General features: G+C 50.5%; 10 protein-coding genes across 10 annotated transcripts; 5 read left to right on the top strand and 5 right to left on the bottom strand.

The window, feature by feature from the left end:
* Nucleotides 1-3611: 3611 nt before the first annotated feature.
* On the top strand, nt 3612-4706 carry M438DRAFT_239805 (uncharacterized protein; the record flags this gene model as incomplete). Its single annotated transcript, XM_029899515.1, has 2 exons — nt 3612-4184; nt 4368-4706. Coding segments are annotated over 2 exons (912 nt in total), but the record flags the coding sequence as incomplete, so codon positions are not given.
* Nucleotides 4707-5286: 580 nt separating this feature from the next.
* On the bottom strand, nt 5287-5752 carry M438DRAFT_386650 (uncharacterized protein; the record flags this gene model as incomplete). The annotated part of the gene is made up of 1 exon (XM_029908993.1): nt 5287-5752. One exon carries the CDS (start codon nt 5750-5752, stop codon nt 5495-5497), a length of 258 nt encoding a protein of 85 aa, XP_029763620.1. The 3' UTR covers nt 5287-5494.
* Nucleotides 5753-6575: 823 nt separating this feature from the next.
* M438DRAFT_290005 (glycoside hydrolase) lies at nt 6576-7970 on the top strand. Its single transcript, XM_029901699.1, has one exon. It carries the CDS (start codon nt 6636-6638, stop codon nt 7920-7922), a length of 1287 nt encoding a protein of 428 aa, XP_029763621.1. The 5' UTR covers nt 6576-6635; the 3' UTR covers nt 7923-7970.
* Nucleotides 7971-9018: 1048 nt separating this feature from the next.
* Nucleotides 9019-9762, top strand: M438DRAFT_266385 (3,4-dihydroxy-2-butanone 4-phosphate synthase; the record flags this gene model as incomplete). Its single annotated transcript, XM_029900103.1, has 2 exons — nt 9019-9079; nt 9140-9762. 2 exons carry the CDS (start codon nt 9019-9021, stop codon nt 9760-9762), a joined length of 684 nt encoding a protein of 227 aa, XP_029763622.1.
* Nucleotides 9763-10138: 376 nt separating this feature from the next.
* Nucleotides 10139-11807, bottom strand: M438DRAFT_266639 (FAD/NAD(P)-binding domain-containing protein; the record flags this gene model as incomplete). Its single annotated transcript, XM_029900126.1, has 2 exons — nt 10139-10852; nt 10908-11807. 2 exons carry the CDS (start codon nt 11805-11807, stop codon nt 10139-10141), a joined length of 1614 nt encoding a protein of 537 aa, XP_029763623.1.
* Nucleotides 11808-12623: 816 nt separating this feature from the next.
* M438DRAFT_342615 (glutathione peroxidase 1) lies at nt 12624-13426 on the bottom strand (the record flags this gene model as incomplete). Its single annotated transcript, XM_029904802.1, has 3 exons — nt 12624-13134; nt 13210-13326; nt 13381-13426. The coding sequence occupies 3 exons, from the start codon at nt 13421-13423 to the stop codon at nt 12791-12793; spliced, it is 504 nt and encodes a 167-aa protein (XP_029763624.1). The 3' UTR covers nt 12624-12790.
* Nucleotides 13427-14517: 1091 nt separating this feature from the next.
* On the bottom strand, nt 14518-15329 carry M438DRAFT_266790 (uncharacterized protein; the record flags this gene model as incomplete). Its single annotated transcript, XM_029900136.1, has 2 exons — nt 14518-15004; nt 15055-15329. 2 exons carry the CDS (start codon nt 15327-15329, stop codon nt 14518-14520), a joined length of 762 nt encoding a protein of 253 aa, XP_029763625.1.
* A 1448-nt stretch (nt 15330-16777) lies between these two features.
* Nucleotides 16778-17352, top strand: M438DRAFT_342617 (uncharacterized protein). The gene has a single exon (XM_029904803.1). It carries the CDS (start codon nt 17127-17129, stop codon nt 17280-17282), a length of 156 nt encoding a protein of 51 aa, XP_029763626.1. The 5' UTR covers nt 16778-17126; the 3' UTR covers nt 17283-17352.
* Nucleotides 17353-22958: 5606 nt separating this feature from the next.
* On the top strand, nt 22959-23759 carry M438DRAFT_237074 (uncharacterized protein; the record flags this gene model as incomplete). Its single annotated transcript, XM_029899475.1, has 1 exon — nt 22959-23759. A coding segment is annotated over one exon (801 nt), but the record flags the coding sequence as incomplete, so codon positions are not given.
* A 1600-nt stretch (nt 23760-25359) lies between these two features.
* On the bottom strand, nt 25360-26318 carry M438DRAFT_402859 (uncharacterized protein). Its single transcript, XM_029909622.1, has 2 exons — nt 26244-26318; nt 25360-26062 (listed from the first exon to the last, which is right to left on the bottom strand). The coding sequence occupies exon 2, from the start codon at nt 25848-25850 to the stop codon at nt 25422-25424; it is 429 nt and encodes a 142-aa protein (XP_029763628.1). The 5' UTR covers nt 25851-26062; nt 26244-26318; the 3' UTR covers nt 25360-25421.
* Nucleotides 26319-27145: the final 827 nt, after the last annotated feature.

The raw sequence follows: 27145 nt of genomic DNA on the forward strand, positions 1-27145 counted from the left end.
CATACCAAGAGGAAGAGATTATGGCCATGGAGGGATTCGAGAGAGAGGATGATGCACCTGCTAAATTAAGCAAAGTTCAGGACCGAGGCTTGGGCCGCTGAGGTCTAGGTACCTCGGACAGAAGCTTCAATATCTCCGAGATTTAGACTTCCTGTTTGGCTTGGGCGACAATCCTACTGCTAGGCACGTGTGAGTTCTTTCTTGTAAGACCAAGATGGGGTATCGCTGTTGCGAATCAGGAGACGGATAAAAGTCGAAATAAATCTTTGGCGCTGGGTCTATGGAAAGACTGTTCCGAATCAGCTATAAGGCCAAGACAGGCCAAGATACTGCACTGCACTGCACTGCACTGCACTGCACTGCACTGCACTGAACCTGGTACCTCTAGAGATGCAGTCACAAAGCTGCTCAAGAAGCATAGAGGTGGCCCGCTCAATGAGTACCTAGTCGTGACAGCATTCAACCTAATCCGATGGGTCAGTAGTGTTAGAGGGTTTCCATTACCACGTACGTTCATGTGAGTCGAAGCTCAAGCAGCCTGGACGTCTCTCGATACGATGGCCCGGAACATACGGCAGTGAGAGTTCATCCGGCCCAAGACTGATAATTGTTGCAAGGCGTTCGGCAGTGCCGAACCACAAGCTGTTGTTTGTTCAAGCAACAGCGAAAGAAGGTTGACGTTATTTGTGCAGATCCAGTGTGAAACTCAGAGCTGAGCTCAAACAATGCTCGAGTCTGTATGAATGTCTCGCACCGAAGTCATGTCAAGACGTGCTGTTGGCCTGACCTGACACACAAGGATCCGTCATAAGGAGGATCGACCGGCCATTCGACAAATCAGATAGCAGAGTCGAGAATCCGGAGACTAAGATTTAAGACAGTGTCTCGCAGAAGCCGAAGAGACAACGGCCGTACAATCATTGAGCAAGTCTCTCCAGAATGAGGGGGCGGCCAGAAGGGTCGACAACAAGGAAGATTTCAAAATCCATGATATGAAAGCGTCGGCAGTAAAAATCAATACCACAGATTACTGGCAGGGCGAAAGGAGTCGATATATCGAACGTATCTTGATGCAATACGAGCATGATACCCAGCCTCCTATGTAACGTTGCGATCGGTTGTTAACGGGGACTGTTTGAGGTACCACCAAAGACGTTGCTCGCGAACAGGTATGGCGGTTGACGGGACTGTTGGTAGGGCGAAACACATGGTTAGGTGGGCTTGCTCTTACAGCTTGGGAAGGGCACTCCTTCTGCTTGTCCGCTTGGCAACGTCAGTACGAATGTATTGTCTGACGAACGTGGAGTCTGGCAGAGGAGGCACAGGTCCACACAATCGATTACGCTCGATGTCTCAGATGAAGTGTGAGCCGTAAGGTCTCGCCTTTGCTTCGATCATGTACACGTACAGCAAAGAAGAAAGATCGATGCATCGTACTCGGCAGGGGCACGGGCACATCTCGCCCTATTGATCGCGAGAGGAGCGCGTGTGTCGCTCGTTGAGTTCCTATGCTTGTCGACCCACGAGTCTGGAAAACCCGAGTGAAGTTGACCGTTCGACCTTGCACCGTGCGCGCCGGATCGGCGCCGATCATCTGGCCCTGGAGATCACCAACGGTGGGCGGTATCAAAGCCCATGGTTTCCCTGCCACGCATGTCGACAGCGGATATGAGCTGTAAGGCATGAAAATGAACGGAATATCTCTTGCTGATGAGGTTTGTCTCATAGCTACAGAGGGCTATCAGATATGTGCCACATACTCGTTCACACAGAGGTATGTGGGATCTTTCAAGTAGGTCCAAGATGTCACATCTAGACATCCAACTAGCAGCAGAGGGCCTCCATAACGAAATGGCATGCCCGTGCACTACCCTTGGCAACTGTTCGGTGAGCGGCGACGCAGTTTTTCATCTTCGTTTCCAACTGCTCTGACTGCCGCCCGTGAAGGTATCGACCCGTCAAAAGCTATCGATTGATCGATAGCCACGGTCCAGCGACCAGGCTTTCGGTAGTCAGACATGGCCAAGGTCAACTCCGTGGCTGTACAGCGCACACTCGAGAGGCAGACTGTCTTTCATGTCCCCAAAAGACAAGCAAATCACGGGATGTCCAGCCACTCCGCAGTATTCGATAGTCTGAAGGCCCTTCCTTCTCGAATTCCAAAAGATTCGGCTTGACATCCGAGAGCACTTACCAGAAGCAGGAGGAAATAACATCGTAAAGCCAAATCGAGGGTCTTTGCTTCTGAGACATCTCAAAGAACTCGACCATGGCTGCCCGTGGCGCTCTACGACCGACGTATTTACACTTCCGGCTCTGGGGCAGGGGCCTCTGAACCCACCGGGCGCTGATGTCAAGCGCCCAGGCCACTACTATGCCAAATGCCTACAGCCACAGCGAGATGCTAACATGCATCTCAAGTATATATGTAGGCTTCATCTTCCTCCAAGTCGTTCTTTTTTCATCATCAGCATCTCAATCATTCTCTCACTTCCTACACTCTCTTTCAACCACTCTCTCTCACCCCATACACTCTCTACAGAGCAATCAACTACCAACTTCACCACTATCTCTAACAACCAACCAACCCAACTACCGACCACGTTCTTGATCAACTGATCACTATGCGCACTGCCGCCACTTTCCTCTCGGCTGCGGCCCTCACCGGTCTCGCAGCCGCTTCTCCTGCTCCCCAGCAGCTTGACTTCGACCAGCTTGCTGCTGCCCCTGCTGTTCAGACTGCTCCCATTCTGAACGGTGTCTCCAACCAGACTGTCACCATCAGCAGCGCTGCCATTGCTCAGTCTATCTCCGCCGCTGTTTCTACCCAGGCCACCGCAGTCTCCACTGCTCCAGCTCAGGTTGTTAACAAGCGCAACCTTGACAAGCGCACTGTCGGTGTCTACAATTGGTGGAACTGTGTCTTCTTCGGCACCCAGTGTGGTACTACCACCAGCAGCACCACCAGCACCAGCACCAGCAGCACCAAGACCACTTCTTCGTCCTCGGTCGCCGCTACTGCCACTGCTTCTACCAACAACTTCTACCTGAAGGACGCCAACAACAAGTTCCTTGGCTGCTCTGCCGGGAACGATGGCATTGCCAGCTACGTCTCTAGCCAGGCCTCTGCCACTCAGTTCTACATTGACAGCAAGACTGGTTACCTCTACGAGGTTGGTGCTGCTTACGCTGCCAACCGTGGTACCAGCTCTATCCCTGAGTACACTTACTTCAGCACCGTTGGTCAGAGCTACAGCTACATCACTTGCACGCAAAACACTGCTTCCGTTTGGTTGGAGTGCAAGGCCAACGGTGTCTTCCAGCAGGCCATGACTTGCAACAACGATGGCAAGCTTTACTTCGCTCCTACCATCCCTACCAACTGTGCCTGGGTTCCTCTCTACTACACCCCTGTTGCCGGAACTTCTTCTACCGCTTCCTCTTCCAAGGTTGCCTCTTCCACTTCCTCTTCCTCTTCGGTTGTTGCCAGCTCCAGCTCCAGCTCCAGCTCTTCGTCGGTTGCTGCCTCATCTTCTTCCGTTGTTGCCAGCTCGACCTCTTCCGGTTCGGCCACCATCAACACCGTCTCTGGAACTACCTCTTCGACCACTGCCTGCCCTACTACTCCTGAGGATGGCACTTACTGCGGCTTCATCAACCCTGAGGACCCTTGCGCTCCTCAGCCCGATGGTTACGGCCCTAAGGTTACCCCTGACACTGCTGATGCCTTCCTTGCCTACGCTCCCTTCCACAGCATGGCCTCTGCCGCTCCTACTGTCGTCCCCAGCAACAATGTTGCCGGCAATGCCTACCAGCAGACTTTCCGCGACTTGAACGCTTCTTCCAGCGCCAACTCGTACCTTGGTCTCTACACCTTGACTTCGTACAGCGTTGCTGACTGTGCCGCCCACTGCGACACCACCTCTCTCTGCACTGCCTTCAACATCTACATTGAGCGTGATCCCAGCCAGAACCCCACCAAGAACGACTCTACTGCCGCTACCGTCTGGGGTTACTGGTGCCCCAACCCCACTTCTATCACCAACTTCAAGTGCACATTGTGGGGTAGCAACCTTGAGGCTGCTACTGCATTGAATGGCGGCGGCTGGCGCGAGGACTTTAACGTTGTTATCACTGGTTCTAACGGATACGACGCTACCAACACCACTTTCCCTCCTACCGTCGTTGACACTGTCGACAACTCTACCTCCACCGCCACCTCCGCTGTCTCCTCGGTTCTGTCTACCGCCACTGCTGTTCTCCCCAGCTCCAGCGCTGTTTCTTCCTCCGCCTCTTCTTCTGTTGTCAAGGCTTCTTCGACCTCTGCTTCCGCTTCCGCTTCGGCCACTGCCAGCTCCAGCCCCAAGGGCCCTACCTGGACCAGCCCCAAGACCTGCGGTGGTAAGGCCATCAACGCCCCCAACTACTGGATGGGATCCAAGTTCTTCCCCGGTCCCTTCAACCCCCAGGTCTGCGCCGACTACGCCTCGTACCAGCACGTTGTCAACAAGAAGACCGCCATCGCTGCCGGCAAGTCGTACTTCACCCCTTGCAACAGCTTCAACGCCTACTACCTGCACAAGAACGGTATCCCTCACGGTACCTACTGCGCTCTGTACGATGCTTCCATCAGCACCAGCTACGCCACCTACACCGGTGGCTACTCTGGCAGCAACAAGTACGACTGCAGACAGTCTTACCAGTACACCCGCCAGACTCTTGACCAGGGCCGTTGCTAAACAGCTTCTTCTCTGATCGAGTTTCCCTGAGACAATCACAACCAACAACGTACAAAGACATTCATTTATGAGGAGTTGCAAAATTTTACCGCGAAGATTAGACAGCGAGCATGGGACCCAACAGCACCGGGATTTTGATTTTTCTGCCATTTTTCTGCTTTTTTGATTTTGAACTGAGAACTGATTGAACTTTTATGATGCGAACCTGATCACTCCTTTTACCGCAAGGTGTTTTTTCTTTTTCCTTTTCACCAGATTAGATGTATATACCACAGAAACCTTTTTTCACCAAAAACCTCTTCTTTGCGTCCTCGCTTTCTCTGCCTCATCTCTGTCACTTCTCACCTGTGGTGGCTTTTCCACACATCAGTGGCTGGCTGGCAAGGCTGACATGCAGTCCCCTTGCCAAATCTCACATTGAGACTATTGTCTCAGCCACGATCGATAGAAGCAACGGGGAAGAAGTCTACCCTGCAACGGTTTGCGCAAGGTCCCTGCTTTTTTCTCACAACAGCGCTCGGACACCCCGAGACCCTTCGCATTCTTTGGCGAGGGAGGCTGGGAGAAGGGAGATTCTTGGTGGTGAGATGTCTCAAGCCACTTTGAGAGTGAGGTCATTCTAGACTATTGGGGTGATGGCATGGTGAAGAGAGGGCGCTTCTTTGGCGCAAAAAGAGGGATGGTGTTGAAGATGGGGGTTTTCATGTTTGGGGAAAAAGTTGGCTGCTTTCAATCCGATGCGTCTGCTTAAAGCATCATCTTGAAAGACGGACAAAACAGAAGCAAGTGCAGAATTGCCATGGAAGGACAGACAGAGTCGATGCGACAGCCAAAAAGAAGCGGGAAGAGCAAAACAAATGCAAAACATACAGCAGCAGGGATTCCCACGTGGTCACCCACCGTAGTACTAATCTGCCGTTCAACTGCTTATGTATGGCAGAGCGGACGGGATGCCCAGTTTTCAGCTGACTGTGGCCGTATGTACAAGATTCGCCGAAATAACTGTATATCATTACACAGCAACGACAGGAGTAGCCCGGCAACCGCATCGGATGTCACAGCTCGCACTGCGGCGCCAATGCTCTCATGCTGGAATTTCGCAACAAGTTGACACCAACATTGACAATTCACGACTGACACGGTCTTGGTCAGAACACTGGCCATCTCGCATCACGAGTAACGCTCCTCAGCAGCATAAGTTTCCGCCTAGGCACATCAACCATGCCACGTCATCTGCCGGCGTGACTCCCCTCGACCAAGAATCCGTCTTGAGGCTTGCATACAAGCATTTCCCTCTACGCAAGGCGTCTGCCGGACGGCTCCGCACTGCGAGTCAATCCTCTTGGGTTTGATGCTTGTTTTTAGCCATGAGGTTTCCCCATGAATGATCGACAGTTATGCTTAGGCACAGTACATTTAGCCAGAAGTAATCATGGAGCGATGCGGGGATATCAAAAGTCTGCAGGTCGACTAACTTCAATCGTGTGGTCAGGATGCCGGATTCCGGTCTTCATACATGCGGCTGGCCATACTTGACTTGTTGCCTTCTCTACATGGCCCGGCTAACATATGTACCTGCAGCCTCTCAATGTTTCCTCATGGGTCATTGCGGGGCAGTTGGAGAGTGCCATTTTGCCAAAACATTCAATGGAGCGCAAGAAAAGTTCGAAAGCGTATATAAGGTGACTGGCTGACTACAATGTCCTGTTTTCTTATTCAATCCATACCTTCCGCAGCCTCAAATTCAAGATGAAGTATCCTCTCATCCTAACAGCCGCTGCCAGCGCTGTGTCCGCTAATGGACACTGGCCCCCCCACCACAGTCCCTCTTACTCAAACCAATCTCTATCCTTCGACGCTACCATCAAAGTCAATGTCGAACAACGATACCAGACCATGCTTGGCGGTGGCTGCTCCGGCGCCTTCGGAGCCGCATGCACCACAAACACCCTCTCAGCAGCCGACCAGGATGCCGTCGTCCGTACCCTGTTCGACGAAAACATTGGTGCCCTATCCATCCTCCGTAACTTGATTGGGTCTTCTGCTGGCACAACTATTCTTCCTACTTGTCCCGCGACTCCTGCTGGCCCTTTCAATTACACTTTCCCTACTGCTTCCAACGATAGTTGTCAGTTGACTCTGGCTCAGAATGCGATTAAATACAATCCAGACTTGTACTTGTATGCAGACGCCTGGTCAGCACCTGGCTGCTTCAAAACTACCGGTCGTGAAGCAGGAGGTGGTGTCATCTGTGGTGTGCGTGGTAGCAACTGCACCTACGACTGGCGTGAAGCCTATGCAAACTACCTGATCGAATACGTGCGACTGTACCAACAACGCGGTATCAAGGTATCTCTGCTGGGTGCTTACAATGAGCCGGATTTTAACCCGATAACGTACTCTGCTATGCTGTCGGATGGATACCAAGCGTACGATTTCTTGAGTATCTTTTATCCTATGGTCAAGAAGGCATTCCCTAGCTTGGATGTGTCCTGCTGTGATGCAACTGGTGCTAGACAGCAAAGAGATCTGCTATACGAACTTGGACGTCTTGGAGGAAAGACACTGTTTGATGTAAACACCTACCATAACTACCAGTCTGATATCAAGGAGCCGTTCGACGACCTCTTAGCCGGCCAGCCTACACTAGAAACGGAATGGAGCGATGGCGGCAACACCTGGACACGCACCTGGGATGCCGTCGGCAACAACTTTGAAGGTTTCCAGTGGGCCAACTACATGCACCATGCCTTCGTCAACAACGTCGCCGGCTGGAGCCACTGGTGGTGCAGCTGGACCTCTCCCACAGACGCCGCTCTGGTCCAAGTAAACGGCACTTCCTACCAAGTCTCCGCCCGCCTATGGGCATTCGCAGGCTATTTCCGCTTCGCCCGTCCCGGCGCCGTGCGTCTGTTTGCCGATAGCAGTGTCCAAGAGGTCCGCGTAACCGCATGGCAGAACAAGAACGGCACGATCGCTATTCCCGTCATCAATTCTGCGCATTATACTTATACGTTGGCTGTGGAGTTGGGGGCTACGAATGTGAGCAGGGCTACTGCTTATTTGACTGATAACGAGCATAATGTTACCATGGCTGGGCAGTTTGCCTTTGAGGGTGGCAGGTTTACGGCGCCGATTGAGCCTAGGTCTATGAAGACGTTCTTCTTGGAGGAGGCGGAATAGACGGACGTTTATTGTGTAGTTATCGAGGTGTGATGTATGATGGTTCGGAAATATTCTCTTCCACACATTCTTTTTTAAAAGTCTGTAATCATAGAGCGTGTGTATCCAGGAATGATTTGCGCCATTCATAGTTTGTCGCCAAACTAGTCAAATTCTTGGTCGTGCTTGCCATGTCGCTCCGGAGATATCGCGATGCAAAACCACTTGAAGTGCGGCAGTCACAGGTCGAAAAGGATTGGAAGTGAGATTAACAAGATATCGATGCTATACCCGTCTTAAGGGCTGCTGCACAATGGACGAGCTCTGTCAGTTTCGCTACTTTCGGCAGGCCATGTTCGAATACAGTCTACTTCGCGGTGGGGAGGTTGTCAAATTCCACAGTGCAGCTTACTTGGCGGTACCCCCCGAGGATACATTCTGCAGATACTCGCCTGTTCCAGGATCATGAAGGTATACAAGTCAGGGGGTGTTTGCGGCGTTGTGGGATGGTGAGTATTCTACTAATCACATGCGCATAAATTTGACAGAGTGGGGACATGAAGCACCTGTGGCCGAGCAGTCAACGGGAGTAATTGAAATGCTGTGGAAGCATGGAGGAGGCTAAACCAAGAAAATGCAGCTAATTAACCATACTTAGGTCTTGATTGTTTGGCCAAAGATGGTTAAAGTTTAGCTCGGATCTTCGGGGTTCGGGGAATTTTGGGCAGCTCTTGCGAAGGGAAAGTGGGCGAGCTTGTTGCCCCGCTATGCGACTGCTCTCCGAAGTGTACGAGCATCTCTATGACACTTTCTTCCACGACTATTTAGATAGCAATCGAATCCTTTCTCGTACAAGTATATACTCTATCTCATAAGCCTTGACTGGCTATTGTTGATATCACGATTTTGGCCTGAGGAATTGAAATTGACCGCTTACCAATTGCTCAAGTAATCAGTTATTGCGAACGCGGCGTGTTTCGGAGAGTCGAACAGTCATCAGCGACGAGTCCAAGCACATCATCCACAATTGCGCCAACTTGCTTTGATAACAACAACTACACCCCTCGACACTCTACACCTCTTCATTAGATCGCGCAAATCACACACGACCACAGCAATGGCAGACCACTCCAGCGACCTCGTCTTCGACGACATTCCCTCCGCCATCAAGGCCTTCGGTACACCTCCCGCACCCTCCCCTCCTCTATACCTCACTAACACACTCCCCCCCCTTCCAGCCGCCGGCGAATTCGTCCTCGTCCTCGACAGCCCCCACCGCGAAAACGAAGGCGACCTCATCATCGCCGCTTCAGCCCTCACACCAGCAAAAGCCTCCTTCATGATCCACCACACCTCCGGCTACCTCTGCGCCGCCCTCCCCAACGCCCTAGCCGATAAATTGGACCTCCCTCCCATGGTCGCCGCTTCCGAAAACTCCGATCCCAATCGTACTGCCTATACCATCACCATCGACGCCGCCGAAAACGTCACCACGGGCATTTCGGCCACCGATCGCAGCACCACTTGTAAATTGCTGGCGGAGAAGGATGTGAAGGCGGATGATTTTAGACGACCTGGGCATGTGGTGCCGTTGCGTGCGGTGGCTGGGGGTGTGAGGCAGAGACAGGGGCATACAGAAGCTGCGGTTGAGTTTGCGCGTTTGAGTGGAGACGTCAATAATGTAGGTGTGATTGCGGAGATTGTAGAGGAGAGTACGGAGGTGGAAGGGAAAGCGGAAAGAGGTGGTTTGCATATGATGAGGGCGAAGGAGTGTATTGAGTTTGGAAGGAGGTATGGCATCAAGGTTGTTACCATTGAGCATTTGAAGAAATATGTCGAGGAGACTGAGGGTAAATTGTAAGGGGCATGCATGGTTGAGAAGAGGAAGTGTGAAAGAGGCTGGATATGGATGTCATCTGTACAGTAAGGGAGTGTGGTTCATGCCACCAAAGGCTAGGACGTCAAAACATATCGAAGGATCTATACAAGCAAAAAGCAAAAGAGATACCGCGAGGTATTACATTTCCTTTCAACAAGCAAGATTGGACCTCTGCCTCTACCAAGGTTGCAAAGCACTTGCTCGAATTGTTCATCAGCATCTCGAAGCCTCTAAAAGGCACCTCACTCCCGGAAAGATCGGTTCCCAAAAGTCTAGATGACGATTGCATAGTGCCAAATTACAGAATGCAGAATGGCTGGTAGATATGCTCAAGAAACCACATCATACTTCTTCTACCCTACTCCTTCTCCTTCCCTCCTTCCTTCTCAGCAACCTCCCTACTCACCTCCTCCGGTCCTTTACCCAAAATCCTCAACCCGACCCTCTCACCACTCCAATACGCCCCCGTCGCCGTCCCCAACGCAACGAACGGACTAGTATGTTCGCCAGCGATCCAAATCCCTTGCTCGGGCATTCCTTCCCTCATGACCTCGATATCCTCATCTCCATTTTCCAACCCGACTTGAAAATTTGCATAACTGCCATAGCCAGCAAATTCATCGCCTGCCCATGCGGTGGCGAAGATGGAGGAGGGCATACAGGCAGGAGAGGAGGGATTATAGGAAGGTAGACGCGAAATATACGGTGAGATGAAAGATAACAGGGATTTATCGCGGGAGGGTTGGGGGAGGGCAGCGAGAGAGGCGATGTGAGAGGAGCAAGGGCCGTAGATGTAGAAGAGGAGGGTAGGATGGGCCGAGGGGCTGGGGAGAGCGGCGAGGTTCATGGCTTGTTGGTCCCATTGGTGAGGGTTTGTGTCGTTGGCGTAGGTGGGTTTGAGCCAGTGGGTGAAGCCTGGGTAGTTTGATGTTGGCTGTGAGGGGGCTTGGTGGAGGGGTGTTGTTGTTGCTGTTGTGTTTGGTGTTTGGGAGTTTGCGATTGGGAGGGTGGAAGTTCCTGAGGGTTCGGAGGGGGTGTTTTCCCAGAAGGCGGAGGGGAAGGTGATGTAGATCTGTGTTTGGGGATTAATATCTTGTTGGAGAGAAAGAGGGTGGTAGGAGACTTACTTTATCCAAAGCACCATAGCCGATCGAATCAATGGCCTTCTCCAATCTTCCCGTCAAGCCATTCACAAAGATATCCTTGTTCCTCTTTAGCCATCCTAGCGGTGCAGTCATGACCACTTCATCGAATTCAAACTTCTCTCCCCCTTCCCCTTCCACTTCCACTTTGACGTTCTCATCCTGGCTCTTTCTCCCCGTGATGCCAGTGACTTTGGTGTTAAATTTGATCTCTGCCTTCTCCAACGCAGGTCTGGCCACATGTTCCAAGATCTTCGTGTATGTCCCTGCCACGAACGGATTTTCACCTTCAATACACTCCTCCAACCAAAAGAACTTCAAACTCTGCCTCTTAGTCGGAGAACCCACATAACTACCCCAAAAGTCGCAAATGTTGAGCAGTGTGTTCCTCTTTCTTTCCGCCTCTTTCGCATCCAAATCAGTAAAATACTCTCCTACCCTTTCAGTGAAGAAATCCATAAGCGATGCTGATGCGTCGATGGTAGCGGTGTTTTCCCTGCTGTACGCAAAGGCTTTACTGATTAGTCCATCTTCCCAGATGATCCTTCCATATTCCTCTGCTTCTTCGCTATTCAGCGCTTCTCCACACGTATCTATAACCCTCTGTCTCTCATCCCAATAATGCAGCTGCGTATCCGTTTTCTTCGCAATATCGAAAATCGGATTGTCATCTGTTCCATGTATCCAGTTCGGTCCTAGATCAACCGTGTGTCCTAGATGATTGGATTGGCCCACTCGTCCACCAACACGGTTTCGGGCTTCGAGGATGGTCACGCGGTGGCCGTGGGAGACAAGGACATCGGCGGCGCGTAGACCTGCGAATCCGGCGCCGACGATACCGACGTGCAGTTTTTTGCCCGTGCTGAGGGCGGCGGCGCGGAGCATTTGTTCTTGTTGGCTTGTGGAAGGCGATTTCAAATCCCGAGTGTTGAGGCCGCCTGGGACTGGGATATTATTGCCCCACATCGAGAAAGAGCTTGAAAAAAAGATGGGAGTTTTCTGTCCTCTTGAAAAATGAGATGTTGACTAATAACTTCTATCAGAAATTCTGTCAGACCACTTTTCTAATTGGAAGCCGAGATGAGTGTAGCAGACAGGATTGGGGAAAGAGAGATTTGGCAAACGTGCGACACTTGAAAGTATCTGGACGACAAGTTTAAGAAAGAAAACAAAATCGACTGGGTATCTTTGTACCCTTTATGGTATCTTGATTCAAGGGTGACACGTAAAAGGGAAGAGGGTAATAGCACGCACGATAAGAGGTACGTGTTTATTCGGACAGCAACGAAGAAGAGCAGGAAACACAGCAAGAGAGAATCCACAGAAGACGATGTTTTTGCTTACCTTCCTCGATTTGATTATTTGTCGGATGTATATAGCGATGGTATAGGAGGAGTGAGAGGAAGGATGGTTTGAGGTTCGGCGCGCTTCGAGTCAGTCAACGTCACCAGTTCCGAGGCTCTCGTATCCATCTTCTTGTGCGACCGTATCTGTCTGGTGGCTTAATTCCATACACAGCTCTCTGATAAGGATGTTCTGTCACACCAGTGATGCTTTTTATGATCAAGAAGTCTGTTACTCTGCAAAGGTCTCTTACAAAAGGCAGGCGCGATGAGGCAGCTTCAAATTTCAAGCCGCTGAAGTACGATCATGTCATGGACAGTCAAGCATGTTCCTGGAGAAGCAACAGAAGTTTGTTATATCATTCTCATTCTCGTGATAGAATATTTGCCTGTAAGAAATCACACGGGTATCAGGGTTATCAACTAGACTCGCGCCACGTCTCTCCGCGCAAGTCATGTAAAACATGCATATGTCATCCTCCATCTTTCTCTCTCCCTCTGCGCAGCTCATCATCTCAGCACTTTTTAAGCCTTGAGCTGAGCCTCGATGGGAGCCTTCAAGCTCTCAGGCTTGGTGGTGGAAGCCCATCTACCCTTGACCTTGCCATCCTTGCCAATCAGGAACTTTTCAAAGTTCCACTTGACTCTCTTCAGGCCCATGAGACCGGGCTGCTCGCTCTTCATCCACTCGAAGACGGGCTCGGCCTTGTCGCCGTTGACGTCGGTTTTGCCGAGGACGGGGAAGGAGACGCCGTAGTTGAGCTGGCAGAACTCTTGGATGGTGTCATTGTTGCCGGGGTCTTGGGAGCCGAACTGGTTGCAGGGGAAGCCGAGGAATTCAACATCGTTGGGGTGGGCGGCCTTGAGTTCTGTGAGGGGAATGGATTAGTGAGATGCGCTGTGTGAAGTGAGAGGGGAGGAGAGGGGGGGAAGAAGGCGCATACCCTTGTAGAGCTTCTCGAGGCCTTCGAACTGAGGGGTGAAACCGCACTTGCTGGCGGTGTTGACGACGAGGACGACCTTGCCCTTGAGCTTGGACAGGTCGTAGACGTTGCCCTTCTCTGCGCATCGCTGTCAGTTCTCGTCGCACAACCGTCTCCAAGGCCATCACATACTGTCAAGGGGCTTGAACTCGTGGAAAGAGGTAGCAGAAGACATGGTCGCTGAAGTTTGTGGTGTGGTTGTTGCTTTTCCGAAACCGAAGAAAGACCTTCTGGAAGTGTTGATGTTATAGGCAAAAGACTTGTAAGAAAGTGAAGCAGCAGTAGGCAAGAAACACACGGATCGCGGCAAGACAGGCTTCATATACGGAGAATTGATCTGGATCGCGCGACTCTGGAATGATTTGTGAGCACGAGCAAAAGGCCACACGGGCATCGACAAACTGCCAGGTGCCCCTTCACATGCTTTCTCGTTTCTTCCACCCCTCGGATGACGCAGCTTCCGTTCATGCCAAATCGCTCGCTCGCTCGCTTTCCCGCCGAGGTTCGGGGATTAGACTTTCGCTTGACAGAACCCTGCTTGTCAACTTTAATTTATTCAAGCCAAACTCTCCTGGGCAACTCTTCCGAGCAGCAGAGGTCATCGTCGTTGAAGATTTGACATTATGTTGTGTTGTTATTCCTGCAGGATGCGATGATACAGGTTGCAGCATGATGTGCTGATTTATCGCGATACGTACCCCGCCATTGCTGACCATGGGATGACCCTTGGAGAGGCGGTCTTGTGATTACGGGCCTCTTGCTAAACATTTCAAAACAGACATGTATGCGCATTTTCTCTATCTAACAAGCTGTACTTTTTGTACAGCGACAAGCAGTGTAATACTAAAAACAGTGTAAACAAAGAACAAGAAACGGAAATAGCAATAGCAAAACAAAAACAAGAAACTAAAATGTTGTTGACGAAGCTGGAACAATCCTGTCGTCTAACACCGAAAACTTGGTGGGTCCAATCTGAGCTGCACATCTTCTATCCTGTAAGAAAGAGACTGGTGTCTCAATCTATGCTTTCCTCATTCCTAGGGTGATTCTCTCACGTCTCGCAAATCCCCTGGCGGGATGCTTCTCACTTCCATGTCCAATCTCGAGAGAGACGGGTGTCTCCTAGAGTAAATCCAAACGAATGCCACTGGGCGGAAAATCCGTCCGGTATTCCATCCTTTGGGAGTTGGATCAATCTATCCGGGAGGGGCAATGTTCTGGTCCATAATCTGTGTCATGTGTCAAGTGTCCTGGGATCCTGTGGTTCATTCATCCGAACTGGCGAGAACGTCTCTGCATCTCGTTGACCTGAGTCTGCCACTGGGCAGTCATCTGTTGCTTACGCTGGTCAACAGCGAGCTTCTGCGCAAGTCTCGGAGATGCAGTCTCCTTCTTCACAGCGGAGCTCTTCTGCTGAGGCACTTCTCCGGTGATCTTTCTCTTTTTCACCTTGTCCTGGGATTTTCCTGGAAGTCTTCCGGCGTGCTGGGCTGGGGGTGTCTTGGCCACCTTCTCCGGGCGGTATCCGTGAACACGCTTCATATGGTCAAGTAGGTTGTATGCTCTGGGGAATCCATTGTCCGAGCTTGAACGGTCGCAGTCCTTAAATTCGCAGAGGAAAGGCTTGTTTCCATGTCCGTGGAGTCCATGGGCCTCACGCTCGTGGCGGAGCAGACAAGCGGTGGAGGAGAAACGGTTGTTGTTGCAGTTCTGGTGCTTGCAACGGAACGGCTTGATGTGCGAATCAATGTACTTGCTGCAATTCGACGTTAGAGCTTGCTCGAGAAGACAGAAGGGCTCACGCACTCATAATTACACTTCAGCTTGGTTGCCTTGTGCTGACATCCTTCTGAAGTCACGAAGGGGCAGCGGTAGCTGCCATCTCTACCGGGCTTGGCAGAGTACAACACGTCAGTGCGGGCACGGCCATCAGTATCCTCGGTCTTGGTCCTGGTGGTTGCGGTCGACGATGCCGGGCTGCAGGGAATATCCTCATATCCGGAAGGAGCGACACTGCCTACGGATGAGACTGAAGCGTTACTTCCTAGAACTGGAACCTCGGGTTGTCCGGCAAATGGCATGGTTAATCCACTGGGGTATCCTGGCACGTGAGACCTGTATTGTTGGATGGGGGCTCCGTAAGGGACGTCTTGCTCGCTCTTTGGGACAGGAATGGCCTGGACAGGCTCATTCAAAGAAACAGGTACGGTCATCCGGCGGGGTCCAGCGACATCCGATATATGGGCATCCGATGGAATATGGTTGTGACTTACTGCAACATCTCGTGGGCAAGCTTGAGTATATAAGCTGTCCACTCTGACGCGACCACCTTGGAGGTTTGAGCTGCTATAACCGGTAGTGGGAACCATGGTCACTGGGTTGCCTACAAATCCGGCGGTTTGGGGAATCATCCTGGCAAAGCTTTGTCCCTGAGTGTCCATGGCAAAGTATGTTTCTGCAGAGGCTTCCGTTGGGGGGTACCAGGCATTGAAAGTGGGTTGAGAAACATCCATTCCTTGGGCAGGGAAAGCAAACATCTCAGTCTCGGTCACGGCAGGCTCAGCAAAGAAATTGTAACTGGGCTGCTCAGATGACCAGCTGTTGGCCTGGTAGGCGTCCATCATGGGCATTTCCTGCGAAATCGATGGTCCAAGGGAAGGGAAGCTTACGTCCGATGCAGGAAGAGTGTAGGCACTCTGGTTTGTGTCACTCATAACCGGTGAGAATGGTGCTGGTCCAGGCATGAACATGCCATCTGTCCATCCAGAGGTAGCATAGAAATCAGTGTCCGGGATATGTTCCATCTTGGTCTCCGGTGATGCCGATGAATGGTAAGTGCTGTAGTCCATGCTGTAAGTGCTTAGGGAGTCACTTGAGAAGAGACCGGAATCTGAAGATTGGCTTGAGATGTCTTCCAAAGAGTCCACTGGTGAGGTTGGGGGTGTCAAAAAGGTGGTGTCCCAAACAGAAGAGTTCCAGTGGCAGATCTCAGAAGGCGAGGCAAACAAAGAGTTTGTGCAAGTAGAGGGGAGAAAGTGACAGTTGCTATATTAAAAGATCAAAAGTCAGCGACAACAGTTCGACGGAGCAGAAAAAGAACTATGAATTGTGATTAAAGCGTGGGGAGAGGAGCAGCCTGTTGCACGTTAGCTTTTGTCATGACCCAAAATAGGTTGGTCCTCGACAGACCAGTTGGTCGTTCCGAGAGAAACGAGGCCTAGGTCCAGCTATTGAGAGTGATTCATGCAGTAGTGCTAAGGATTCGTCTATTAATGGCGGTGTTCAGGATCCGGTCCAAGGCCAAATACGGTTGTGATCGCGAGTCTGAATACACGACGTTGCTGAGGCATGTCTGAGAAGACGTGAGGCGGTCAACCAAGGATCCTTCAGTGTTGAAGAAGAGGGAGCGTAGCGCTCAGCACGAGTTGAAGATGAACAGTGGCGACCAGCTTTCCTTGGGACCCATTAGACGTCAACAATTGGTAGCGTCCTTGTTGTGCTTTGTCTCAAATGTCGTTTTGGTGAAAGTCAGGGTGAAGGGAGAGCATCAAACGTGAACATGCAAATAGTAATTCATGTCTGCTTAAGATCTCTTGTCCGGCAAGGGTAGGTCAAAAGTCTGTCGCCGGATGATGCCAAGGAATGGCACAACAAGACCTCAGCACGAAGGCGGAAAATTCCTAGGGGAAACAAATGGACCAATCCTATCCGGCATGGGAATATTTACACTCCAAGCATTACTACGGACGAACTCAAAGACAAGTCTTCTTCATTTAAGATGACTGACAACAGAGCTGTCACAGCAGCAAGCAAAGGAAGTGCAAAGTGGTTGTCCTAAGTAGACAGTTGTTGGCTGACGAGAGCAAGTCCGGACCCTCATGTACCTACCCGGTTCCAAAGATTATGTTGTACTACAGAGATCATCAAGGTCCATGGCTGATCCTTGTAATGGTCCATCCATATCCGGCTGGGTTTCCTGTGTTCCTGACATCTTGGGTACGGGTGGTCCTGGGATTGTCCAAATGGTTTCCTAAAAAGGCTGGCTCCAAATGTGTAAAAGCAAGACGAAACGCAAAGAAAGAACAGCAAAAAGCCCGGTTGGGCAAACATCCGGGTATGGTAAAAGCAAAACAAACAGTGAGACTTGGGTCAATACCTGTCCAAATATTCCTCGCGGTTGCGATATGTCATCCTGGAAGTATGGTAAACTGGCTCAAATATAAAGCCTGTTACACTTGATTGTGTTCTTGAGATGGTCTCTTGAAGCAAAACAATGTGCAGAGCACGAGAGACAGGAAGGTGCCAAGGGTAAAATAGAGAAGAGCGGATTGGGTATCGTTGGAAGAGAAAGGCAGAAACAAGTTGGGCAGCAAGAGGGTTTACATATGCGAGACCAGAGATCAGGCCGGCAAGCGGGGTTTCTGCAAGCGCCAGCGTGCAATTTTGCCGGACAGGGATGCTGGAGCAGCAGATTGGTCGGAATAGCGATGCATTGCAGCATTGATGTGATGGAGTGATCGCCTACAGACGCGTGCGGATTGCCGATGATAGTCAGGAGTACTGGTTTGATGTGTGGTTGGCCAGCATGTGCATTGGTGGTCGGCGCCCGTGCCTGCACAAACCTGCTTTGATGGTCAGAGAGTCATTTTGCCAGAGTTGCACCGATGCTCCCCGACGAATGGTTTGCTGGGCGGTAAAGATGATGGCGTAACCCTCAATCTATCGCGGACCTGTCAATCCCCCAATCCCTCGCGTGTCTTGTGCATTTTTGGAAACACACAAATAAACTTGCTGGGCCTCGTCATCTCCAGCGCGACATCACACACTCTGCGAGTGCTCATCACACTTTCTACCCGGAACTTTCGACTTGAGAGAGAGCTTGAAAGCGAGATTGTTGGTTTGTTGGTTTGTTGGACAGCGTGTTGTCTCGAGAAGCGTTGCGAAAAGCCCGACTTCCCGATTCTGTCTCTCACCGCTCATGCCCACGAATCGCATCAGAGTCCTTTTCCACGACGACTTCGACTTTATGACCTGCTGTTTCGGCCGAGTTCTGCTATGGTATCATGGTAAGGCGGCCGGCATTATTCTTCTGTGGCTTGCTGCCAGCGCATCTTGGTTGCTTGAGAAATTCCCACCAGCTGACTTACTCACATATTGAGTGAACATGTACTGAGTACTGATGGATATTGTGTAAGCGGTTTGAGACCTCTTGTCAGCGCTACTGGATGGGCGTCTTCCTGCTGGTCGCAGGGAGCTGATGGCGTCGCTCTTGGAATCGTGGGTTCTTCTTTGTGCTTTTTTCTCCTTTTTCCTCCTTTTTCTCATATGAATGTTTCTTGTGCGACCCTGCTCGAAAGGAATATCGACTGCAATACCGGCTGCCATTGCAGAACGTGTCTCTTAGTATAGGCTTGCAAGGCTCTTGCTGACCAGAGCATAGTTGGACAACAAAGCAAGGGAGGGAAATCCCAATTTCTTCATCACCTGTTGACTATAAAATCTCCCCTCCTGAACGACTCCATCTTTCTCATCCTGCTAGCACCAAGCCCATATCACTGCAAGGGATCGCTCTCTCACCGCATGCTGTGCTGTTGTTGCTGCTGCCGCCAGTATTTGTCTTCGTCCGTATCGTTGCGATGGACGTAGGTGAGGTCAACGTCGCGACAGATAGGCCAGAAACCAGAGAACGGAAGTGATGTAGCATAAGCCCACAACAGAGTACGAGGGGAAAGGGCATTCTAGGGAAGCTTTCTCAGACAATTTTGATGTTACAAACAGGAGATCCGAGAGCTCTCGTAGGCAAACAAGGTAAGAAGTTAGGCACACGAAGGAGATGCAGCGGTCAGTGCAATGAAACAGTCTTCCTATACTGCACGGAAACAGTTTCCTGCACCTTAGAAGCTCCGAGACAATTCATCCGAACATGTTCATGCATCTCTCCGTATAAATGAGCATATCTAATTTTATCTTGGGATGGTCAAGAAGACGCGAGTCAGTAGTCAGGGCTCAGGATGGTCTTGAAGTATTGTAGGAGGTCAAGAGAGACGGACTACGCGCGTCTTGGAGATAAGATATGATCAAGAAGTAGAGGAGCTCAAAGTGTTGAACAAGTCAGTCTCCTGTTGACATGTTCTGGAAGGAGATGTGCCGGATAGGGAGAGGCTCCAGGGGGTGATTTTCCAGGGATCGACGGCGCAACGGCTTTGATCTGAGTGGCTCTTTCCTGTGGAGCATTGGCAGTGTAATCTCAGCTCAGCACAAATTCAAGAACGTCTTGCAAGCCTCCCAAATCGTTCTTCTTTGCTCCTCTCTGATATCAGGGATGAAGCCTTGAAAGTCGCCAATACTGGTATTGGCAAGAACGATCGGTGAAAGTACGAATTGGTCGTGGAAGGCGCAGAATTGACAAGTCGCAACACTTGGATAACCCCGCCTTGACCCCTTTCTCCTCGGCCCTCAAGACTCCTTCACAATGGCAGTCATGATGCATTCGCAAGAATCACCCGTGTACGCAAGACCTGATCCGCTCGACGACCTCAGCGCCGCGCACGACTATCCACGAACATCCTTCCTCGACCCGAGCACGCCGGGCTATACCGACACAGACTGGAAGGCCATGGCCGTACTACAGCAGAACGGCCATCATCACCCCTCTCTGATCAGCCCGTCGGACATGCAACAACCACCCACTCCAAGATCAGACTCGTTTGCCAACGGCGATGCGCTCCACAGGCACCTCCTGGTCGAGACGGCCATCTTCGACAGTTCGCGGTATGATATTCTGGCTATTGAAGAGGTTGACGCCCTAAAGAAAGAGAAGACCAAGGTCGACACACGCATCGAGGGGACACGCCGCAAACTTGCTCTGGAGAGCAAAGTCCGTGAGGCCGCTCGCTCGCTCCACCGCCTGTATTCGCAAAAGGGCCGCGTTCCGCAAACCCGTAGAAAGAGCTTGTTGGGAGACAGGAGGCTTAGTTCGTCAAGTGTCAAGAGCGACAGCATTGGCCAAGCCAGCGATGAGCTTGCATCGAGCGAGAAAAAGGTGGAAGAGCTGGTCCAGATTCTGGTCGGTCTGGAGAATCGCAGACAATACATCGAGAGCAGGCTTCTGCGTCACACAGCTGCTGTGCTACAGGCTGCTCACCACCAACGTGAAGCTGAGTCTGCCGACCATCTCACACCAGACTCTCTGCCTCACATTCGCGACTACGATCAAAGCGTCCACAGCGATGTCTCCAAGGGACAGTCTGCCATCCACAACAGCCAGCTGAACGACTTTAACACCAGACTGCAATTCTTGAACGGTCAAATGCGCTCTCTCATTTCTCAAGCAAAGAAGGGCCGCTCTGGCAGCATCGACAACTCGCCCGACGACATTCCATCTGCCTACCCAGAAGACGATGAACCGTCCGTCCGCATCAACAACCAGCTCGAGCAACTGCAAGATGGCATTTTCGCCCTGCTCGAAGAACACAAGTACATTGTCCAGTCAAGAGAAGACACGCTACATGGTTCTCAAGAACACCAGAGCGAGGTTGAGAAACGCTTGGAAGGTGTCAATAACCAATTATTCAGCCTTCTCTCCGGCTATGAAGAGATGCACCCACCTCCGCAATCTACTGGCCAAGGCACACAAGATCAGATCAACTATCTCGAGGAGAACATGACAAGCGTGGACCATATTCTACAGCACTCTGCATCACTTCAAGACTCTCATCAAGCCATGACTAGAGAATTCGACGAAGTTCGTGCAAAGGCAGACGCCCATGCCGAGAATGCTGCGCAACACGAGGCAGTCATGCTGGGCCTGTGGGGCATCATGTCCTCCAAGGAATCTGCCGCTGCCAACAGAGACGTGGACTCTGACGACGAAGATCTCGAAAGAACCAGATCTGAACCCTTCAGCGCGCAAGCCTTCACCTCGAAGGTACAGCATCTCTTCGCCCGTCACAGCGACCTCGAAAACCAGACCGGTATCCTTCGCCGCCAGATCGAGCAACAGCGTGATCTTGCTGGCAAGACTGACAGTGAAGATGCCGCTCGTGCTAGCGAGCTTCAGACACTCAAGGAGCGCGAGCAAGAAGCACTGGAAGAGGTTGAAGCACACAGAAAGCGCGTGGAAGAGCTCGAGGACCAGATTGTCGAACTTGAAAACACACTTTCCGAGCACCAGGATGAAGCCCGTATTGCAACTATTGAATCACAACACAAGGAGAGTGATCACCAAGACCGTCTCGAAGAGTTGACTGGATCACTCAACCAAGCCAAGGTAGCGAGAGAAACTGCCGAGGCCAACCTGGCAATAAAGGCAGAGGAAATGGATGACCTCGAAGCAGAGATCATCCGCCTTACCACTGAGCTAGCAATGGCCAAAGCAGAACTGGATGGCGCATATGGTAGTCGATCGGAGCGCGCTAGAGAAGTGGCATCTCACCCTGAGTTCCAAGAGCTGGAGCAAAAGTCAAAGAGCATGTCTACAGAGCTGGAACAATTGAGACGTGATAAGAGCCAGCATGAGAGCCAAATGGCAGAAATGCTCGGATTGCACCAGAACGCCGAATCACGAGCGAAGTCACTGGAAGGAGAAATCATCACTCTGCGCGAGATCCAGGCTTCCGGCAGCCGCGATGATGGCCGCATGCGTGCACTGGAGAAGGAGCTCGCCGATATGGCAACCGAATACCAGGAGCTTACCCGCGAGACGGTCGAGATGGAGAAGGAGCGCGAGAAGCTCGAGAGCACGATCGATTCGCTGCATGACAAGATGGACGCTCTGGAAGTTCAGCTCAGCGACGAGAGAGTCAGATGGCTTGGTGTGAGAAGCCCTGGAGGTACGCCAGAATTGGGTGCCACGAGGGAGACGACCAGCACGATGGTCTTGAGAAACGAGTTCAAGAAGATGATGAGAGAGACGAGGGCGGAGGGAGTTAAGTTGTTGAGAGTGAGTACCATGGTGCAATATAGATACCGAACAAAAAGCTAACAATGATACAGGCGGAACAAGAACAGCGCAGACAGATCGAGTCTCAACTGCGTACCTTGAGAAGAGAGCGCAACGGAGGTGTCAGCCCACGTCTTGGAATGAACAGTCCTGGTCTTCGTCCGAACTGAGTACAGGACTGATTGGTGTGTGTATGTTTCCTTTCATTTACAAGAAGCAGGGGTTATCAAATGGGGGCATTAGACGAGAGTGGGAAATCATGAGCATAATGGATACCTATGAACATGAAAAGGGAAAAATAGAGGGTATGCCAATCAAGCATGGGAGGAATTTGTAAGGTCAACTGCTATCATACTCGAATGAAGACATAAATCAAACTCTGTTTACTTTGGACGTGTTTGGTCCCTGGCGTCCCATCAAGGTGAAATGTTTCAAGCAGGAAGATTGAAGCTCGGACCAGTGACAGGCAAGCAGCTTCTCTGACTTTCTTTCGCCCTTCCGCCTTTTTTCTTGAAGCTGCACTCTTTTTTTCAATTGTCGAAATATGGATTCTATCATAAGGAGAAGGTGTCTTGCGCATCTCGCTCGTAGTCGCATACTAGGCTTGCGTTACACCAGCACGACAACCACAACCACAAGGCCGCCGTCAGCTCGACCTGACTTGCCATCTTCAAAAACCACCTCTGCAGTAACAGCAGCCTCTCCACCCTCGAAACCGAAACCCGTATCTGCACCGAAGACCGAAGATATCACACCACCGAAACCAGTCGACCTCCAGCGCTACCACATCTCCGACCCACCCACGCCTGTTCAACAAACCTTTGCGACCCGCTACTTTCAAGCCCCCTCTACACCACCCATCCACCTTTGGACGGCCGCCAAATTCAGCACGATCCCACGCTCCCCGTATCCCGAAGTCTGCTTCGTAGGCCGCTCGAATGTCGGAAAGTCCAGTCTGTTGAACGCAGTCTTCGGCCGCCCGAAAGAAAAGATCGCACGAGTGAGCTCAAAAGCCGGACATACAAAAACTCTCAATGCATTCGGCGTGGGAGGAGTAAACAGAGATACCGCTGCTAGAGAACCCTTGAAGCAATTATCTTCTGGCGCATTAGTCGTGGTAGACACACCCGGCTACGGCTTCCACTCCCGTCAAGAATGGGGACCTGAAATCAACAAGTTTTTCGAAAAGAGGAAGCAATTGCGCAAGGTGTTTATTCTTATAGACGCAGTGCATGGGGTAAAGAGTAGGGATCTTGTGCTGTTGCAGCATTTTGAGGATAACGGTATTCCTTACCAGATTATCCTGTCAAAGGTCGATCGTATTGTCATGACGGATTCGAAATCTCCTGGCGCTGAAAAATTGACGAGGTTGGTTAAGAAATTGGATAAAGTTTATGATGAGGTGGAGGAGCAGCTAAGGACATTGGACCAAGGGCAGAGGCCGAAGAAGAGGGATGTGCTTGCTGCGAGTGCCGAGAAACAGATCAAAGGATTACAAGGATGGGGAGGAGGTGCGAAGATTGGAATTGAGGCTGTTAGATGGGCTGTGTTGAAGGCTTGCGGTTTGGATTGCGACGAGCAGGGGAACAGAAGGGTGGTGGAAGGTTTGGAAATTCAAGAAGAGGAAGAAGAAGATGAGGAAGTTGTGTCGTGGAAACCACAAAGATGATGGAACAGAATAGCGGGCAGAATCATCGATATGATACCTAGAAATCTCTTGATTTGAGATTGGCTATTGGGCGTCTGGTTATGTGTCCAAAGGATAGATGAGGCAGCTCTCGGTCCTTCGTTCTCTGTCTGAGCCATGTGCCTGCTGCACTTTCTCCCGAGGCCCACATATACCATGACAGGGCCTGCTACTACAAAAAAGGAAGCCAGCCACCAGATCTCCACTCACACTAACACCCTCATCTCGTAAGCATGCATATCAATTCACAGGCGCGTTGTGTATATGCTTCATGTTCTTCTGAGATCGCATCGTTGGCTAGGTGGGTATCGCGAGTAGCAGATTCTTCTGGCTTGAGTCTGCTCGCCTTTTCCAAGATCCTGCTTTCCACCTCTTCACGTGCTCAATTGCCTTTGCACGTTCTCCAAAGAAGTGGTGGTTGTATAGTTCATCAATTTGCTTGTCACAGGCCTACCATTCGAACGCGTCACCATCAGTCCGACTGTGAGCAAAAAGCCTCGACGGCAGAAGCGACGGATCTGTCTACTGGAGAAAGCATCTAGACAATCGCGTTCAACTAAATAACGAACATGACACATCACGTCTTTTGCCCAAAGAGTGCACTATTCATGCAGTTGACAAAACTCGCCAAAACCCCTTCCTCCACGCCGAAATTCCTTCACGCTTCATGCACATGATCTTTGCAAATTTCCACCTCGAGCCTCTTCCGCACCCTTCGAACAAAGGTCGGCGCAGAATTGAAACCTCGACTATACCCTATGCGAACAACAATCCGCATCCAGTTCTTTGTTCATTCGACCCCGTAATCTTGTAGAGTATACATACTATGAACGCCCACTCAAACCAGCTTCGGCTATCCGCAATTGGTCTTTCGACCTTGTGGTTTTATCGGCACTTTGGCCGAGTGGTTGTACGTTCGCACTCCTCTCAACTTTAGTCTAAACATACGCTAATTCCCCATACAGAAGGCGGTGGTTTTAAGTACTCTCTAAACACCACTAACGAGAGTTGCAGGGGTTCGAACCCCCTAGGTGCCAAGATCTTTTTGCCTCTACGTTATGTAAAATGGTATAGGACAAGGTAGGTAAATGTTTTGCTCGAGTATATGGTTAGTGTCTAGGTGGTCTTTGGAGAATTAGTATAGGTTATTTGGTTGTAGTAGGATATATCCTTTTTGTTTTTCTAGGGAGTCGATGGTTACGCAAGGAGGGTTAGATGTACAAAGTGTCGAATGTAAGGAGTACTAGATAGAAAGTAAAGAAGATGACCTTTAGAGCTCGAATTATGTACGACGTAATAAACTATATACTGGAGGGTCGAGTATAAGTATAGTCTTCTCGACTATTCACACTTGTCGATAGTTAACAAATGGACCCGAGTATAGTAGGTAAGTTAGTCTAGTCCTTTCCATTCACAATCAATCTTGTAAACGTAAGGTGCTACGTATTATCCATAACAAAACTTATAGTTAGAAGCAAAGCATCCATCTTACGCATTCTTCTTAAATTATAGCTTGTAGAACCTATGCTCTAAAATCCCTGCTTATTAAAACATGTAGAAAACGCCTACAAAATCCTCCTTACATTCTCTTCTAGTCCTATCCCTATATACGCCTACTACTTCTCCCTTTTCTGTATCACGACAAAGCTCTTTGACACCAACCTTATCCTTACTCCCCACCCTCCTCCCCTTTTCCCTTACTAACCCCTCCACATCCACTTCCACTTCCACAATAAAAACCTCTCCACCCACAGATGTCAGAGTCCCCAATAAATGAAACAAAGCCACAAAATCTTTATTCTGTTTTCCTTCTGTGTTGGGAAGATGAATCGCCAGCGTTTCGCCGGGCGATAGGTCGCGACATAGAGAGAATATGGTTACGGGTGATGTGGTGGGGACATGTTGGAGATTGGCGAGTTGAGCGTCTGGCGGGAGGGTGATTTTGATGGTTGGAGGAGGGTGGTGTGAGGGCATCGTTTGTACAGATGGCTTCTCGGGGTCTTGAGGATTTGGGCGGCGGTGATGGGGATGGTGGCGTAGTCTCGTTGTTCATGATGTTTTGTGGAATGGTTGGCTTGGCTTGTCGTGGGCAGCAGGGCGGTTGTGGGTGGCAGGATGGGATCTCAAGACACTTTTTGAATCTGGGTTATGCGGTGTTGGTGAAAGTGCTTTTGCGATGCGGTGTCCTGAAGAGGAAAGGTAAGCATTTAAACGTTGGTTTGTTTTGTCCGATGATGGTGAGAATGCTCTTCAGGACGGCCAGTGGTCGCTGCAACTTCTTATTCGAAGTGCGGACTCCTGTCTGTGTCTTGTGGAGACATGAGAAGAACGTAGCGCTTGGGGTATGAGGGGTAATGGTGTGCTTACGCCAGACAAGACTGATTCCAGAGAGCGCCATGCATTGGTACACATCAAGGTCGTGTCTCGAGGGAAGAAGTCAGATGACCGTACGACACTCCGCAAACATGCAGTCTCTCAGACAGAGTAGCGACAAGCACATCATAAAGCACACAAACAATTCTCCTTCAATCACCGGCACAAGGCCGGATGAGCAATGGAAAAAGAGGAACAGTCAAGAAGACAGACAAACATCTACTCTTTGATTGAGGTCAGCAAACATTCATGATGTAGAGAAGCTGAAGGCATGATGGGAAAAGAGCAAAGTCAAATCGATATCAGATCAATGCCATTGTCAATGGCGGTATCGTCAATGTCCAACTTGTGGCTACGTAGACCGTCGTGATAAATAGAATAAATCATCATTGAAATGACAATGCTCTTGGGGAAGTGGAAGATGAATGGTGGTAGCTTACCTGGTGGAAGAGGATGATGTGCAAAGACATGGTCGACCAAGCGATGAAGGACTGTGGAGATTCTTTTGTAAAGTCAGCAACGGTGTTTGAAGGGCTGGCTTTGGAAGGAGAAAGGATGGGTATGGTGGATCAGACAAGACAGTCTCTGCAGTACTACCGGTCAAGGTAATTCGGACATATGCTTGTCATTGTGTTTGTTTTGAATCATCATTTCAGGTGAAGGGGTGATGTGAAATGAGCGAGGACTTACCCTTTCGAGAGGTGCGAACCGCGGAGAGATTGCAAAGGATCGATCCAAGAGACAGACATCTAAAAACTCGGTTGTTAGTCACTGATTGATGAAGTGCAATGATTGAACAAGAGTGTGAAAGAATGTGCATATATTCAGTTAGGCATGAATGGTATAAAATAAAAGGTTGTCTGCATGGATAACTCCGATCAGACTCGTCATCTAGG

The sequence above is a fragment of the Aureobasidium pullulans genome (assembly GCF_000721785.1).
Source record: "Aureobasidium pullulans EXF-150 unplaced genomic scaffold scaffold_3, whole genome shotgun sequence".
NCBI lineage: Eukaryota > Fungi > Ascomycota > Dothideomycetes > Dothideales > Saccotheciaceae > Aureobasidium > Aureobasidium pullulans.